Below are 16,070 nucleotides of genomic sequence, written 5' to 3' on the forward strand. Positions count from 1 at the left end.
AGAAGAATGCCGGATCTGGCGGTGGCGATGGCTTTTGGAGGCCCTTCGCCCTTTGGCCTATGTAACAGGTATGCACACAGATTGGCACAGGCAGCAGGTACAATCTGCTTGAGGGCGCATCGAGATCCGAGGTAGACCCTGCTTCGATCCAGCTCACTCGTATCCACCTGCTGCCAGATGTTCCGCATTCCCATGAAGTGCCTACTACGTATCCACTAACACAGGCTACACAGGGCGACACGTGAGTGACACACGCTGCTTTTCTGACCATGAACATTTTAGTCCACATCCAAGCTGTCAAATGTCAAGCATCCAGCAAGCCGCAAGCGTCAGGTCATTAGACACACATGTGAGGCGATGAGGGCGTCCTTGCGCCCTTCTGCACCGCTGCAGTCCTGATGTCCGCCTATCTCGTTGAGTGTTCTGCTCTGTCCTCAGCAACGTGTAACCCGCTTCCCGCACCACGCGGTTCTTTACGGATCAGACTTTGGTGTGCCCTGTAGCCCCCCGCTTTTGGAGAACTTAACGTCCTGCGCATGGCAGAATGGGAGGGCGGCGCATGGCGAGTTCTCGTTCTTTTTGCTTTTCTTTAAAAATGCATTTTTGCTAGCCGTGCAAACATGCGCTATCTCTCCCGAATTTTCGTATCTCTTCTCCTTGCGCCAATGCGTGGTGAGTCCGTTCCTGGGACCGCTTGCCAGTTCCTACTCCTGCATACCAAACGGTGCCTTTTGGAGCATTTCGCGGAGAGGTTTGGAGCCTATTTTTCCTGCAGCATTGCCCGCCAAGCGCGAGCGCCCGCGCGGAGTGCCACGCCATAAAGTGACATACAGGGAAAGTACATACTGGCCACAGACTTCTATTTCTGTATGGGCCGCCGGCTGCCGCGCTGCAGGGCTCAAGTCTGCCATCACAGCAAGGAGTAAAGAGACTTGGACCTGGGAGCGATGAGACTTTCCTGCGATAGGAAGAGTACCCTTATCATTCATGATTACCCGTGGAACTCGCAGTGAAACGCAGGTTAGTGGGTGGTAAGGAAGGTCATCATTTCAAAGGAAGGAAGAAAGGAAGAGAGCTACCAGGCGGCAGGCGTCGGATCGGTGTCGGCATCGACGGGTCACCGCAGCTTCGCTCCCGCGGCCCACCGGAGGGTGGGGAAAGAAAAAAAAAGTAATCTAGTTGGGCGCATAATCTCGACTTCACAATCTTACCACCGACCGCATCGAGCTTGCAAGCTCGTTCACCTTGTGGGTCCTCCTGCTGTGGTTGCTGGTTATATTTGCGTCACACGACCAGCTTGGCTGCGTCCTCCCCCTGCCTTCCCTTTGCGTTGCACATCTTCTCCAGCGTCGTCGCCGTCACCATCATCATCCCCATTCATTTTCTTCCCTGCATCGCCTTCGCCTCCCTCCGCGCTTACTTTTCCAATCGCCACAGGTGCAAGCGCTTCAGAGTATTGCAACAGTCCAAGTTTCAAGGCCACGCAAAGAAAAGCCAGACATGTCGGCCATCGTGCCCAATCTCCCCGAGGTAAGCGTGTGTTTGGAAGAGTGCACGCCGGCTGTGCCGTGTCTGACCCAGTGGCTGTCCCTGTCGCACCACCTGCCTGGCTGCCTGTAGGAGTTCGTCGCACCGCTCCCCAACGAGACGCGTGAGAACGAGCCCATAACATCAGAAAAGCCGCAAGGTTCGGCACGCTCCACCAACTCGGGCGCCGAGCAGGAGCCGGGCAAGTATGCCGCGTACGATGTAGAAGCCGGCCCCGCTGGCGGCGAGAAGCGCATGCACGCCGCCGGCGAGGACGACTGGCTCGAGCCCGAGATTGGCCGCCCGGTACACAACACCTCGAGTTTCCGCGAGAAGCTATCCATCCTGTTACACTCGCGTGGCGCCGTCGTCGTGCGTGACTTTGCGATGATCGCACTTCTGCTCGGCATCTGGATCCCATCGGTCGTGCGCGAGGAGACGCGGCACAAATGGGTCATCACCACTTTCTGGGCGTGGGCCTTCATCCTGATCATCCTGTTCCACAAGAGCAAATACATCCCTCAGCGCCCCTTTGTCGTCGCCATTGAGGCCGTCTGGGGTACCGCCGTGTCCAAGCCGTTCTTCCGCATCCCGTACAACGGCCGCCTCGCGCTCGGCTGGGGCGCGCTCCTCGCGCTCTTTCTCGGCACGGCCTTTGGTGTCAAGGTGACCGAGACGTCGACGTACGAGCGCAGGGGTATCGCCCTCGTTGGTATTGCCCTCACCTACGGCGGCCTCTTTGCCATTTCGAGCAACCACCGTGCGGTCCAGGCGCGCACGACCATCCTCGGCTTGGGCCTGCAGATGATCCTCGGCCTGCTTGTCTACAAGACCGGCGCCGGGTACAGCCTGTTCAACTGGATCAGTGCCGCAGCCACTGACCTCCTTGAGCAGGGCCAGAGCGGCGGTGCCGCCTTTTTCTGGTCTCCCGCCTTTTTGGAAAACCACTATGTGCATTCTTTTGCCGGACGTAACTGTTGGACTTGAAATCACTGACACTCTCCTTTCCAACCCCTTTAGTTCTTCGTCAACACGCTCAGCAGCATCATCTTCTTCGTCGCGCTCGCCACCATGCTCTTTTACATCGGCGCCCTCGGCTGGTGCATCAAGAAGTTCGCCTGGTTCTTCCACAAGACGTTCGCTGTCTCGGGCGCCGAGGCCGTCGTCGCTGCTGCCTCGCCGTTCATTGGGCAGGGCGAGAACTGCGTCCTGACGCGTCCGTACGTCGCCAAGTTCACCGACTCGGAATTCCACCAGGTGCTCGTGTCGGGCTTTGCGACGATCGCCGGCTCAGTCTTCATCGCATACGTTCAACTCGGCTTCGAGGGCCGCGAACTGCTGCTATCATCCATCATGTCCATTCCTGGCTCCATCGCCGCGAGCAAGATCGTAGTACCCGAGACGCAGCGCCCCAAGACGATGGGCAAGGTCGTCCTCAACAGGGACGACGAGGACGACGAACCCTCCGCAAAGAGCGTCAATGTCCTCCACTCATTCTCCAACGGCGCTTGGTTCGGAGTCCGCGTCGCTGCGCTCATCTTCTGCAATGTGCTCTGTTTGGGTGCGTGGCCTGCATCCCAAATGTTTATGATAGATTGCCTTGGCTGACGCCTTCCCACGCCACTTGTCTTTCCTCTTGCTTGCTTGGGTTGGTGTGTTTTTGACTTGTGTGCCTTGCAGTTTCCCTCGTCCACACGGTTGATGGCATCCTCGGCTGGATCGGACAGTACTGGGGCCTCGAGCGGGGTGGCCCGTACGAGCTGAGCTTGGAGCTCATGGGTAGCTACCTCTTCTACCCCTTCGTTTTCATGCTTGTAAGTGTTTCATCTTCAGCTTGTGGCAGGTGGCAGGACATGCGCTGACCATGCTGTGATACTCCTCCCACAACGATCCAGGGTGTTCCTGGTGGCGAAGTGCTCAAGGTGTCCAAGCTGTTTGCGACCAAGATTGTCGCCAACGAGTTCGTCGCGTACAGCTCGCTCAGCAAATTGAGGGAGGCCGACACTAACTACCTGACGCCGCACTCGCTACGCATCGCCACGCTCCTCCTGTGCGGCTTCGGCAACATCTCCAGCGCCGGCATCAACATCGGCATCCTCAGCGCCATGGCGCCCAAGCGCTCCGCAACCATCATTCGCCTCACGCCCAGCGCGCTGCTCACCGGTATCCTCGTCACAGCCATGACGGCTGCTATTGGAGGAATGATTGCCTGATTCTCATTGATACCTACGGACCCCTGCTTGGATGACCTGTGGGCTCGCACTGCCATGCGATGCTTCGTATATTCTGCTTTGCTATTGCCGCAGCGTGCAGTATTTTCAAGGTATCTTTATCGCTTCCCTTATCCACCTTTCGCACTATTGTACTACCTTTTATTTCACTTCAATGGTCATGGGGTTTGCATCCGGTCTTACGAGACGCTCAACAAAGCAGCGCTTCAAGCAGAGTCCGTCCACTTGGGATGGAAGGGACGTGATTATCGCGTGCTTCTCATTGACCAACCGTCTGCTCCGCAGAGCAGGTACATGGGTCTGTACTAGTTGCGGTTGACCGCATGATATATGGCTGTGGACTTGTAGTGGAACAGGGCAGAATGTGGCGCGGGGCGATTTTGTTATTTGGCACCACGCGAGCGTGGCTCCGCGCGAAGATCGGCTTGGGCAACCTCGTCTTCAACTCTCTTTCTCATCTCTCATCTTGCACATACTTTGCTCCTTCACATTCTTCACACACGGCATATCCCAACGATCGGATGATCATCGCTTGCGCACCACAAAGCGCTTTGGAAGACGGATTGTGGACACTCTAAAGCGAGCCCTCCTTTTTTGTCAGTGCGTTAAGATGTCTCGCGTGTCACAGAGCAAGGCCCAGACGGAGGCCAATGCCAAGATCCTCCGTGCACTCGTCAAGGTGAGCCGCCGTGAAGCGAGCAGCTTGCTGTAGCGGACACGGTATACCGTCTTTTGTGCTGATCATCGTCTCGTGCTACCTGCCGTTGTCTGTATTTGCTACGATAAGCAACCGGACAACAAGATGTGTGCTGATTGCGTGGGTCCAAGAGCGGACCATGTTGCAGGCTGTGTCACCAAGCTAACCTTCCGCCTCGTTACTGTTACGCTATCAGAAACGAAATGGTGATTTGTCGAAGCTAATGTTTTTCTCGCGATTCCAAGCGTCCACTAACCAATGTCGTCCGATTGACTCGATGGCTTCTGTTGGCTGCAGATCCGCGATGGGCTTCATGGAATCTGTAAGTCGACCCCTTGAAAAAGTGCAGCCGGTTCGCAATCGGTATGCTCATTCTACCACCATCCCTATCAGTGGCTGCTTCCTTTGCATTAGATGCTCAGGAATTCACAGGAGCATGGGCACGCATATATCGAAGGGTGCGTTGGCGCAACGCTGCTCGATGTATGACTCGATCCTCACGCGCGCTCCTTCCTACCCTCGTCTTGCATCGACAGTGAAATCGATCGACCTCGACATTTGGACACCGGAGCAGATGGCTTCGATCCAGGCATGGGGAAACAAACGCGCAAATACATACTGGGAAGCACATCTGAAGGCAGGTCATGCCCCGCCAGAGCACAAAGTGGAGGCATTCATCAGGAGCAAGGTGAGTGGCGGACCACCTCTTTTTGCAGTGCGTCTTCCCCGTGCATTGAACGCCTCCTTTGATACGGCAATGTAGTACGATTCACGAAGATGGGCAAAAGAAGGACCGCTGCCTAACGATCCTTCCGTGCTGGACGGACCCGGTGCGACACCGTCCGCGCCCGTGCCGACGGCATCCTCTTCCACCAGCCGGTCTGCTGCAGCTGCTCCCCCCCCCAAGGTGTCAGCTATTGACCTCCTCGGCGGGGATCCTAGCCCTGCACCAGCAAGCACAAGTACTTCAAAGGTTGCCTCGAACGCGCAGCTCAACAATTTCCTCGACGACGGCCCGCCACCAGCATCAAAAGTGCGGTCCCTCGCGAACGTCAGTCCTACCCCTCCCTCTGCTCTGCATTCGTCAGCGCCGCGGAAGGCTTCAGGCGGTGGAGGTGGCCTGTTCGATCTAGACTGGAACGACCCCATTCCTGCAGCTACGAGCCCGACGTCGCCTGGCACGGGTGTTGCAAGTACTACAGCAAACATCAAAGCCGACATTCTCTCTCTCTTCTCTGCTCCTCGCGCCGCGCAGTCCACTGCTGCCGTGAGCCCTTCCACCGCCAGGAACAATATCAATGGCACTTTTGGCGGCCTCACGCCCAGCTTTGGACGCCTGGATCTCGGCTCTTCGACAACCGCTCCTCCACCGCCAGCAGGTGCCGATCCGTGGGCCGCCGTGCCGGCAGGGCAGCAATCCAATGGTAGCCATGACTCGATCTGGGGCGACATGACGAGCGGGATGGCTGCCCCTGCCAAAGCTGGCACGGGCGGAACAGCGCCGCAGAAAGACGCATTCGCTGATATTTGGGGAGACTTCAAGTGATCATATCAGAAGATGCTGGGAACATTGCACGCGGGTTGTAATGTCATGCTAATACGCAGGCAACTCGAGAGATTTTCTGGGGCCGACGGAAGGCCGTAGAATACACCGAGTGCTGAAAAAGCATGAGGATCACCGCTGCCCCTAGGCTTTGCCAGCAAACCGAGCTGAGAGCAAAGCTACTGCATTGCAAAGGTCACCAGTTGGCTCACAGCAATCTGGTGGGAAGAACTTGAGCAGTTTGTTGAACAAGCGTAGACGCTGACGATACAGCTCCGTCGGCCGGCCTTCTTCGACGTGGGCTGATCCCGGCACGATAGAATCATTTGCTGCTGCTGCGGTTGATGGACAAGCCTGCGCCTCTTTTTGCTCCATGATCTGAGAAATGGAGAGCATATCCGAGTCTTCCATGCTTCCGATCGCATCGGACGACGTGGCGGAGGGGACGTTGGATTTGTGGCGCTGCCGTCTACCGCGCAGCGTGTCTTCGGGCGCAACAAAATGCACATCGTCCAGGCTTCCATCCCCACTGGCACCGCCGCCCCCTCCGCCACTGGTGAGCAAATGACTCATGAGCTTGCGGAAGATGGTCGACTCGCCCTCGTCGCTGTGGTTGACGACGGCGCTAACTTCAGTCTGGAGGTACGTGAGCGCCTGCATGGCGGTCGGGCTCGCGAAGCCGGCGCCCTTGCCGCCCTTGGTCATCTCGTAGAACCGCTGCTGGCGCACGAGGAACTTGGCTTGGCGCAGCACATCCTCCACCGACGGTCGGACGAGCGTGAGCTGCCAAAAGTCGTCAAGACGGATACTGGGTGCTTGCGGGTCGGCCGGGTTGCCTCCAAACATATAGAAGGTCGAGTGCGGCGCGTCGAACACCATCTGCGCCGCGTAGCGCGGTTGTGGCTCCTTTCGGCGCACAAAGAAGCTGGACATGTCCTCGTCGACACTGCTGCTGTCGAACCCGAGCTGCGTGGCGAGTGCGTCGTCGTTCGACATGAAGCCAGGCCCGCCAACGCCGCCGTCCATGGGCGCGTCGTCGTCCGTGTCCATGACGTCGAGCTGGCGGTAGCCGCGCATCTCGGCGCCGAGCGCAAGTGAAGCGTGGGTTTCGTTCGTGCGGTTCTTATTCGCCTCTGAGTTGACCCCGCCGTACTCGTACAGAAGCGACCACGTGTTCGAGTCCATGTGGTATATCCAGAAGGAGCTCCGGAGGCGCTCATTGGAGCTGCGGCGCTGCACAAGTCCCGTAAAGTAGTAGATCTCGTGCGACTTTGAGTCGAGCGCAGCGCGCGGCGTGAAGCCTGCGTGTGGGCCGTCGGCGAGGTAGTCGCGCGTGACTTCGCTGCACTTGCCCGTCGCGAGGTCGTAGCGCCACATGTCGGTGAGGTAGCGATCGCCGCGCTGGCCGGACATGATCCACAGCTGCCGCTGGCCGCTGGGACGCGTGTCGATGAGCATGCTGTGCCCGACGCGCGATGGGATGCGCCACGGCGCTGGCGTGCTGTCGTCAAAGAGGAAGGCCCACTTGGACGCGATGACATCGTAGCGGTACATGCCGGACAGCTCGATCCTGTTCGGGTCAGCCGGGTGGATGACGCGCCCGCCAAAGACGTATAGCAGCTGCGACTCGTGATCAACCAACATCTGGTGGTCATACAGCAGCCGAGGGCCGCCCTCGTTTGCGGTGTCCCTGCTGAGCAGCGTCCACTGACCTGTTCTGGTGGAGAAGCGGTAGAAATCGGCTTCCCACAGCGACGAGCTCGGGTGGCCCTCGCTCGCAGCGGGGAGCGGTGGCGTATGCGCAGCCCGATGCGCAGATGAGGATGATGATGGCCCGCCGGGGGTCGCACTGCCACTAGGGCTTGCTGTGCCGGAAGCGATGTCGTCCCGGCTCGACAGCAGCGCGTCGAGCAGCTGCGCCGCTCTCCCTGCTGTACTGCTGGCGGCAGCGGCGGCGCTGCCTGCCGAGCCTTCCGCCGCCGCCGCGGACCCATTACGGCTGTGCCCTGTTGCAGCGGCTACAGTGGAGACAGCAGCAAGCTCGAGCTGGCGATCCTGGTCGACGAAGCGGCCGAGGACGTAGATGAAACCGGTACGCGGGCAGTAGCACATCTTGTGGCAGCTGCGCGGGCCGGGGCCGCCCTGTGCCTGAGCGTCAGCACTGATGAGGCGCCAGGTGCCTTGGTGGATGTGGTACGCCCAAAAGTCGGCGAGGTCGCGCTCGCCATCCCAGCCGCCAAACATGTAAGCGATGCCGTTGTCGCTGTCCAGACACATCTGGTGCCCGCCGCGGCCGCAGGGGGACGGCGCGTCGTCCGCATCGGCGCTGCGGGGTTCAGCGGGCTCGATCGGCTGCCAACGTGGGCGCGGGAGCGTACGCGAAAGGTATGCGGAGAACAGCGGCGGCGGCTGCGGCTGTTGTGTGGGCGCGTGGAGACCGGTAACAGACGACGCAAGGGCTGGCGCGTCAAGGCCAAAGGCAGCACTCTCGAGCCAAGACTCAGCTTCATCCCATGCTCCTCTCTTGACAAGGCTGTCGAAGAGGTGTGTGAGCAGCGGATGCTCGAACGGTCTTTGATGTTGCCCCAGCTGCTTGGCTGACGCGCTGCGACTCTGCTGTTGTTGCTGCTGGTGCTGCTGCACCTCGATTGCGCCATCCGGCGCGAGCACCGCATCACCGCAGACGCCATTTCCGATGCCCGAGCTCGCCAGGAGCGCCTTGAACGCGTGCCAGTGCGCGCGCTCGCGCAGGTGCTTGAGGATGAGGCGCGTAGTACAGTCCTCAGCATGCAGGCCGTACGCACGCGCAACGGAGGCGACGAGCGGCGCGTCGCGCACGCCACTCAGCGCAATGTACCACACCGAGAAGTTGAACTTGGGCTGGTGCGCCGCGAGGGGGACCTGGATACGTGAAAGTGCGTTATGTTTGTGGTGGCGTCAGGGGTGAGATCGCGTGGGATGCAGAGGGAAGCCTGGCCTTGCTTGTGCCGGTGGCAGGCGCGTACTCACCAGCTTGATGTAGCGACACGCAAAGGGTATGCCAGCTTCGTCTGTCCAGCGCAGATCGAACTCCTCCTTGACGTTATCGTTACGCAGGCCCGCGCGTAGCAGGCGGATCCACCTGCCTCCTCCTCCTCCACCCACGCTACCGGTACCGAGGGGTGAGTCCAGCTCACTGTCGTCGTTGAACGAGGGCGTCGGCCCTGCCACGGCTGCGGCACTGCCTTCAGCACTGCCTGCACCTCCGCTTCCAATTCCGCCACCGCCACCACACCCACCGAGGGTGCTGCTGCTGGTAGACGTAATGGGCCAGCCGTACACCTTGAAATCGGCAAGGTTGCACGGATGCGCCTTGTGGTACTTGCCGAACTGGATCCTGCGCACGACGGCGGGGCGGTCGAGCTGCAGGAGGATGTACTGCTTTGTCGAGCCCGCTGCTGCTGCTGCTGCGGTGGCCGCCGATGCACCTGAGGAGGGAGCGGAGGGGGAAGATGACGCGCCGGCAGCTGGGGACGCAGGCGGGAGGGTGCGACCAGACGTGTACAGCCCGGCACCGCTGTGCAAATGGTCGTAGAGCATCGACTGCATCTGGTTCGCGCTGGCGTTGGCGCCTACACCTGCGCCTGTTGTAGAGGAAGAGGGAGCGGACGCGCCCTCGGTGGGTCCGTCGCGTTGCCGTTGCCGCTGCCGCTCGCGATCGCGTGCGGCAGAGATCATCTGGTCCGCAGCGATCATCCTCTCCACGGCGAGGGCGCCGGGTGGCGTAGCGGCGATGGGTGAAGCGGGTGTCGTGTTGGTGCCGGTCGCTGCGTCTCTTCTCCTGCGGGCTGCGGCGCTGGAGAGGATCAGCGGGGAGGTGGAGTGGAGAGCAGCTGCGTGGGATGAGGCTGGTGCTAATGCTTGTGCCGTGGAGCTGGAAGCAGAATGGGAGGTGGAGGAAGAGGAGACGCCCTCGCGTTCACGTGCCGCGCCTGCTGCTGCCGCTACTGTTGCTGCTACGGAAGGGGCTACGGCGCGCCATTCATGCGAGCTCGTGGCAGCCCCCGAACCAGGCGCACTGCTGCTAGCGGCGGGACCAGGACCTGGGCCGCTGACGTTGGTGTGGACGCTCTGCATGCTGACGACGCTGGCGCCACTCCAGCGCGAGGTGAGGTCGTGAGGGCGGTCAACGAGGATGTTGGACGGGTGGTAGTTGCCGCTGTAGCTAGATGCCTCTGCGACGCTGTAGCGGAGTGGGACGTTTGGGTGTGCGACCAGGCTTCTGCCGCTGCTCGATGCCCCTGGCGCCTCCGCTGCGGCGGCGGCGGGCTGCTGCACATGGGACGCCATGGTGTCTGTGTTTGAGAGCCTGTGCAGTGTTGTTGGAGGGCTGCAGCGAGATTGATGGATGCAAAGGAGAGAAAGTGAGAGAGAGAGAGAGGGGGAGATAAGCGGTTGCTGACTTGTTGGTGTTGTTGTGGTGGCGTGGCGCGTCTCTGACGCGCCACCACCCACGGCACCGACCACGCACAAATGATACACTGCGTCGGGCCCTTGTGCTCGCCACAGCAGATCGGTAGGACGGGCGACGAGGCAGCATGACCAGCTGCCACAGCCAGCCTGCTGCTACATACATCATACATATCCTCCATCTATCCCCCCCATTCTTTGGCTCCTTGGCTCGGATCGGTGCAGGTGCCTCCGAGCCTGCCTCGGTGGAAAGAGTAGGGTTGTGCCTTGCGCCATCTCGTTGTCCCTCTGCTCGCTCAGCCACTCACCAGGGAAAGCAAGTTGTGATCGTCGGTTGTTGAAAGCGGGAAGAAGCCGGTTGGGGAAACAGACAGAGGTGCTACACTATATATGGATCCAGACATTCCTTCCCTTTCCCATCCCCCCACCGATCTTCAACTCATCCAATTGCAACAGCAGCATCCTCTCTTGCGTGGGCGGCACGGCACCTTCTGTTTCATCTCTCGCGCTCTCTCTCTCAACCGCTCCAAGAGGCCAGAGAAAGAAGCAGCGCCGCGCGCAATGGCCGTCTCCAAGACGAACGACGCGAGCAGCCAGGACGAGTTCCAGGCGGCCAAGTCCGGGACAAGCCCTGTAAAGTCGTTCCTATCCGGCGGCTTTGGAGGCGTCGCCGCCGTTCTCGTCGGACACCCCTTCGACCTGACCAAAACCAGGCTGCAGACCGCCGCAGAAGGGACCTACACTGGCGGAATCGACGTTGTCAAAAAGACACTCGCCAAGGATGGCATCCGAGGGTGAGCCTGCTTCTGGTTTGCCCTGTCGTCGTTCATACTCGTATCGATAACCATCCTCCCCTCTCTCTCTTTTTCTCTGTCGCCAGGATGTACCGCGGCATGCTCCCGCCGCTGCTGGGAGTGACGCCGATCTTTGCGCTCTCCTTCTGGTCGTACGACATGGGCAAGAAGGTGGTCTACGCGCTGACGCCCAAGCGCACTGACCCGCAACTCTCCTTGCCAGAGCTAGCTTTTGCCGGCTTCTTCTCCGCCGTACCCACCACACTCATCGCCGGGCCCGCCGAGCGCGTCAAGGTGCTGCTCCAGCTGCAGGGGCAGGGCGCCAGCGCCGCCGGTCCCAAGTACAATGGCCCCATCGATGTTGTGCGCCAGCTGTACAAGGAGGGAGGCCTCAAGTCAATCTGGCGCGGGTCCGGCGCCACCCTTGCCCGAGACGGCCCCGGGTCTGCCGCCTACTTTTGCGCGGTGAGTGGTCGCGTCCGCACAGCCAGCATATACCGCACGCGGCAAGTGAGCTGACCTCTCCTCTCCTACCCCCGACCCCCAACCAGTACGAAACCGTCAAGAAACTCCTCGCACCCGCTGGTGCCGACCCGGCGCAGCTGAACATGCTCAACGTGATCACCGCCGGCGGCCTGGCCGGCATGGCCATGTGGTCGCTCGCGATTCCGCCAGACGTGATCAAGTCACGCTACCAGGGCGCCCCGCATGGCACATACACCGGCTTCCTCGACTGCGCGCAGAAGACTGTCGCAAAGGAAGGCGTCAAGGCGCTCTTCAAGGGATTCGGACCAGCCATGGCGCGCGCGTTCCCCGCCAATGCCGCCACATTTGTCGGCGTAGAGTACTCGCTTCAGCTCATGAACCAGCTGTGGTGAGCGCAGCGGCGGAGTGGAGTGAACGCGGATGCGACAGGCCCTTTCGCGAAGCAAGACGAAGAAAGGTCGCGAGTCTCAAGGAAAGCTACAGCGCAGGGCCAAGTCGGAAAGCGGACAGCAGCTATGCCACGAACACGCACCTGCGATGCGCTGCTTCGACTGCGGCTTTGCGCCACACAATGGCACTGCGATGCTGGCGCCGACGCCGACGCGGAAGCGAGCAAGAGCAAGCAGAGCCCGCATTGTGGAGCTGTAATGTCTCTTCGCCGTGTAGCCCGCCTCGCGGCGCTGGCTGCGCCTCCACTCGCACATTCAGTCACAAAACGCCCATTTCCCACAACCACAACCGCATTCGCAAGACACCACCAGCACTACGCACAGCACGCTACACAATACATCTGCGGCGATGACAAGATTACTTATAGCATTTCTCGGCGACGCCGCTAGCTTGCTGCTGTACATCAGACACAATAAAAGATGCTCCGCGCTAGCGGCTATTCTCAATCATTCATCTTTACTGAGGCGATGACCCGGCCGAAAGTGGTCCCGTCGCGACAGTCCCCTTTCCTTGCTTGCATGCGGACTCGCACATTTATAATAGACTGCGAATACGGCTCACATCAAGTTACAAAGACAATCGCAATATTGTCGGTAGTCCCGCTCCTTGTTGCTCTGAAAATGCCTGCAGTCGTTCTATCTGCCCTCGGCCCTGCTTGGTATTCATCGGTAGGGCGCAAGCAGGAAGCCAACAGGCGCAAGGATTGATGCGCGACGTCAGGGACAGTGTTTGCGGGCGGCAGATCGCTAGCAGCCAGTCGAGCCGGGTGAATGAACGAGGCGAAGAGTGTAAAGAACGTGTAATGGCGAAGGATGAGTGCCTTACCTCCATCCCAAACGAGACAGAGGAAAAAGGCCAGATCATACCTCGCAAAGTGAAGCGTCCGTCGGCGACAGCACCGCTCTCTCCCAAGGGAGGTAATGCGATGCGCCTGTTTGCTTTGGGCCCGGCATGAAACTTGCACAGCGGTGGAGGATGCCACTGTGAAGCGATTAATGGGCCCCTGTTCACCACGTCCATATCGCGACAGCAAGATGCAGTTCAAAAAGGTACCACGTGAGGAGAGCAGGGGTCAGAGGAGAGCTAGAATGGGAACATAGTCGACACGAGGAGAGAGGGGAGTGGCAAGTGCAGAGGGCAATGTGTGATCACCACTACCATCACCAGCGCTGACGGCGCGTTATTTCTCCTTGGCATTACACTCTTGCGAATATGACAGCCCGTCGGGATGTCGTAGTGCACGCGTAAGCTCCAGGAATGCCTCGAGCGTGCAGAATTCCGGATGCCCTTGCCCTTGTGATGAAGATGTAGAAGGGGAGCCAGCCGCGAGCGAGGCGAGGTGCTTGCCGGGTGCTGCGCAGCCGGGTAGGCGCAGAGTTTCGTCACCAAATCGTAATCTGACATCTGTGGCGGAGTATTCAACACGGCTGCGTTCCATCAGGACCTGCGTGCAAGCTCTGTGCCATGGCACAACAAGAGGAAGGGGAGGGGAGAAAGACTCACAGTGTGGCGCACGCGCGGGTGTGCCCAGCCCCAACATGGATCCCCACCGCGCAAAGCGATGTTGATGGACGTGTGGCCGTTCATCCTTAAATAGTTCAATGCCCAGGCTGGCCGTGAAGGCGGGCCAGCGGTCGCGGAACGCGTCAAGCGTGCAGAGCATGCCTGCGAGCGATGTGTCGTGCGCGGCGTAAAGGCCCAGCTTTAACTTCTCTCCCTGTTTCCCCCCCTGACTGACGCCACTATCCGCCTTGGCCTCGAGCCGGTCCGCGACGCTGTTGAGGAAGGGGCCCATGGCGAGGCGGCGGAATTTGGCACGCTTATGCGGGTCCGGTGCCAAGTAGGCGATAAACCATTCGGCGACGACGGCGCGCTCCATTTCGCGCAGCAGCGACGTGGGCGCATGCGCACTGTCACGAAAGCACGCAGGGACGGTAATACCGTGCGCGACGGCCGCGTTGACTGTGTCGAGAATGCCATTGAGGCGCGGGTGCGAGTCGACGCGCACGGCGTGCCCGTCATTGTGCGGTGCTATAACCGAGTCATACTTCGCCAAGTGTGGGTTCCACAGCCGCGCAGCGTATGATGAGAAGAACTGGTCCAGGTGCCGTAGGGTGCCGCACGCGACCGTGTTTGGCAGCAGATCTTCGACAGACATGTCTCTGTGGGGTGCGAAGGAGGGAGACGAGTCAGACCTGGCGCAGGGCGGTGGGAAGAGGTGCGTCGAAGAATGCAGAAAAGGACGTACCTCACCAACAGCTGAGGCGCAAATCCCCCCTTTGGACTCTCAGCGAGATCGCCGCTCGCGGGCGGCGCGGCGGAGGGGTCCCGGTCAGGGCGAGACAGCAAGCCGGCGACGATCTGCTGCAGGCTCTCGACGGTCCTAGGCATGTTGGTGCTCCGAAAGTAGAAACTGTCCGTGTCCTCTGCAGATAGCTTATTCAGATCGGGGAGGAAGCCGAGCTGGTCGGCGTACAGCTTTCGTAAACGCTGGCCAACGGCAAAGGTGGAGCTGCGTCCCAAGTCAGTCAGCTCGCCGTAGAGGCTTGTTGCATCAAAAGGCAAGGGGAGCTTGTGGGTGTGTCAGTTGCAAAGCAAGCAAGCACTGAGGACGTAAGGAAGAAAGGAGAGACGCACCAGTCACCATTGTGTACATCCTTTGGGCGTCCGCGCTCGTCCATCACCTCGACAGCCCTTGTGGTCGCAGAGATTGCATCTCCATCTTGATTGCGCAGCACGGCGGCCCGGAACCTGTTGGCCTCATGGCACAAATTCCAGCGCGTCGGTATCGGCGGATTGGATTGAGCGAGGCGGGCACGGACGGGTGTGCGCTCGCCGTGGCGGACAATGTAGTGGACTTGCTGGAGAGACAAAGGCGACTTTTCACCAGGAGCGGCCGTGGGCGGAGGTTCGTAGGCAAAGTTGCACGACTGCGCCAGGCCGTACGGTGCGTTGGAGGAGTACGACGAGCTGGAGGCGAGCGTGTCTGGCTGGTTTGGGTCCATCTTGCGGTAAGGACCGGCGAGATGTGTTTGTTACCCTGGAAGAAGACGCTGCTGCTGCTATAATCGGTAATCAAGTGCACGAGCAGAGAAGGAGACTGCTCGAGAGTGTCGAGCCTTCTGCACGCAGCGGCATAGTTGCACGTGTCGTGCTGTCGCAAAGGGGGAGGCTGCACAAGCTTGAGGGGGGGGTTGATGGAAGAGTTGGTCCAAGTATTTGTCTTGAACAGAGTAGAAAGGGAAACCAAGGCTGCGGAGACAAAACTGCTCTCGTGCCCACCCGTCTGATTGCGCCCACACATGCAGCCAGACCGCAGGCTGGAGCAACTCGCCTCCACCACCACCACCACCACCACCCACCACGACTCGACTTACCATCACCCCCCAATATCCTAGATCGAAGCCAGCAGCAGCATGCTGTAAATGAGCCCCGCGAGAGGGCCTGGGCGAGCGGAGACAGCATCTCCTTGAATTGGTATCGCCCATATTTTCAATATAATGCATTGAATTCCATAGTCACGGGTGTCCGTGGCCGTGCGGGGATCGACCGAACCGAGAAGGACGCCCACCTGAGGACAATGAATGAAATAGCTAAGCTTCTTATGCAGCGCCGTCAAGAACGCATCCCCCTGTCTTTGTTTTCTCTAGCCAACTCGCCGTCCCTTATTCCGTACTAGGCAAGCATATTTTGCATACCTCTCCATTTTCCTCGCTGTTCTGAACAAGAGGGGCGTTGCAAACGCCTCTCGCAGGTTTGACGCCTTGTTTCAGAATCCACGACTGGTTCTCCGCAAGCCACTATGCAAGGCAATCTTAAAACAGCAATAGAAATCTTTCAAAATTGTTCGGCTATGGAACCATTCCCTCCATCTGGTAAAATGCCAGCGGGGC

The 16,070-nt window shown here is 59.7% G+C and overlaps 6 protein-coding genes across 6 annotated transcripts; 3 read left to right on the top strand and 3 right to left on the bottom strand.

The window, feature by feature from the left end:
• The first annotated feature begins 1,225 nt into the window (after positions 1-1,225).
• K437DRAFT_258263 (uncharacterized protein) lies at positions 1,226-3,937 on the top strand. The gene is made up of 5 exons (XM_013386256.1): positions 1,226-1,530; positions 1,621-2,478; positions 2,548-3,088; positions 3,208-3,341; positions 3,423-3,937. The coding sequence occupies exons 1-5, from the start codon at positions 1,501-1,503 to the stop codon at positions 3,738-3,740; spliced, it is 1,881 nt and encodes a 626-aa protein (XP_013241710.1). The 5' UTR covers positions 1,226-1,500; the 3' UTR covers positions 3,741-3,937.
• A 279-nt stretch (positions 3,938-4,216) lies between these two features.
• K437DRAFT_258265 (ArfGap-domain-containing protein) lies at positions 4,217-6,336 on the top strand. Its single transcript, XM_013386257.1, has 7 exons — positions 4,217-4,437; positions 4,546-4,575; positions 4,652-4,661; positions 4,753-4,777; positions 4,849-4,913; positions 4,992-5,143; positions 5,219-6,336. The coding sequence occupies exons 1-7, from the start codon at positions 4,369-4,371 to the stop codon at positions 5,999-6,001; spliced, it is 1,134 nt and encodes a 377-aa protein (XP_013241711.1). The 5' UTR covers positions 4,217-4,368; the 3' UTR covers positions 6,002-6,336.
• On the bottom strand, positions 6,143-10,327 carry K437DRAFT_279066 (uncharacterized protein; the record flags this gene model as incomplete). Its single annotated transcript, XM_013386258.1, has 8 exons — positions 6,143-6,300; positions 6,432-6,467; positions 6,529-6,904; positions 7,142-7,740; positions 7,996-8,899; positions 9,008-9,119; positions 9,300-9,418; positions 10,094-10,327. 8 exons carry the CDS (start codon positions 10,325-10,327, stop codon positions 6,143-6,145), a joined length of 2,538 nt encoding a protein of 845 aa, XP_013241712.1.
• Positions 10,328-11,008: 681 nt separating this feature from the next.
• On the top strand, positions 11,009-12,119 carry K437DRAFT_226748 (mitochondrial carrier; the record flags this gene model as incomplete). Its single annotated transcript, XM_013386259.1, has 3 exons — positions 11,009-11,241; positions 11,328-11,706; positions 11,793-12,119. The coding sequence occupies 3 exons, from the start codon at positions 11,009-11,011 to the stop codon at positions 12,117-12,119; spliced, it is 939 nt and encodes a 312-aa protein (XP_013241713.1).
• Positions 12,120-12,588: 469 nt separating this feature from the next.
• On the bottom strand, positions 12,589-13,277 carry K437DRAFT_176648 (uncharacterized protein). Its single transcript, XM_013386260.1, has one exon. The coding sequence runs from the start codon at positions 13,195-13,197 to the stop codon at positions 12,745-12,747; it is 453 nt and encodes a 150-aa protein (XP_013241714.1). The 5' UTR covers positions 13,198-13,277; the 3' UTR covers positions 12,589-12,744.
• A 98-nt stretch (positions 13,278-13,375) lies between these two features.
• K437DRAFT_214057 (phosphoglycerate mutase-like protein) lies at positions 13,376-15,050 on the bottom strand (the record flags this gene model as incomplete). The annotated part of the gene is made up of 4 exons (XM_013386261.1): positions 13,376-13,581; positions 13,681-14,339; positions 14,426-14,722; positions 14,815-15,050. Coding segments are annotated over 4 exons (1,398 nt in total), but the record flags the coding sequence as incomplete, so codon positions are not given.
• Between the last annotated feature and the right edge of the window lie 1,020 nt (positions 15,051-16,070).

Source organism: Tilletiaria anomala, assembly GCF_000711695.1.
Source record: "Tilletiaria anomala UBC 951 chromosome Unknown K437scaffold_80, whole genome shotgun sequence".
NCBI classification, from domain to species: Eukaryota; Fungi; Basidiomycota; class Exobasidiomycetes; order Georgefischeriales; family Tilletiariaceae; genus Tilletiaria; species Tilletiaria anomala.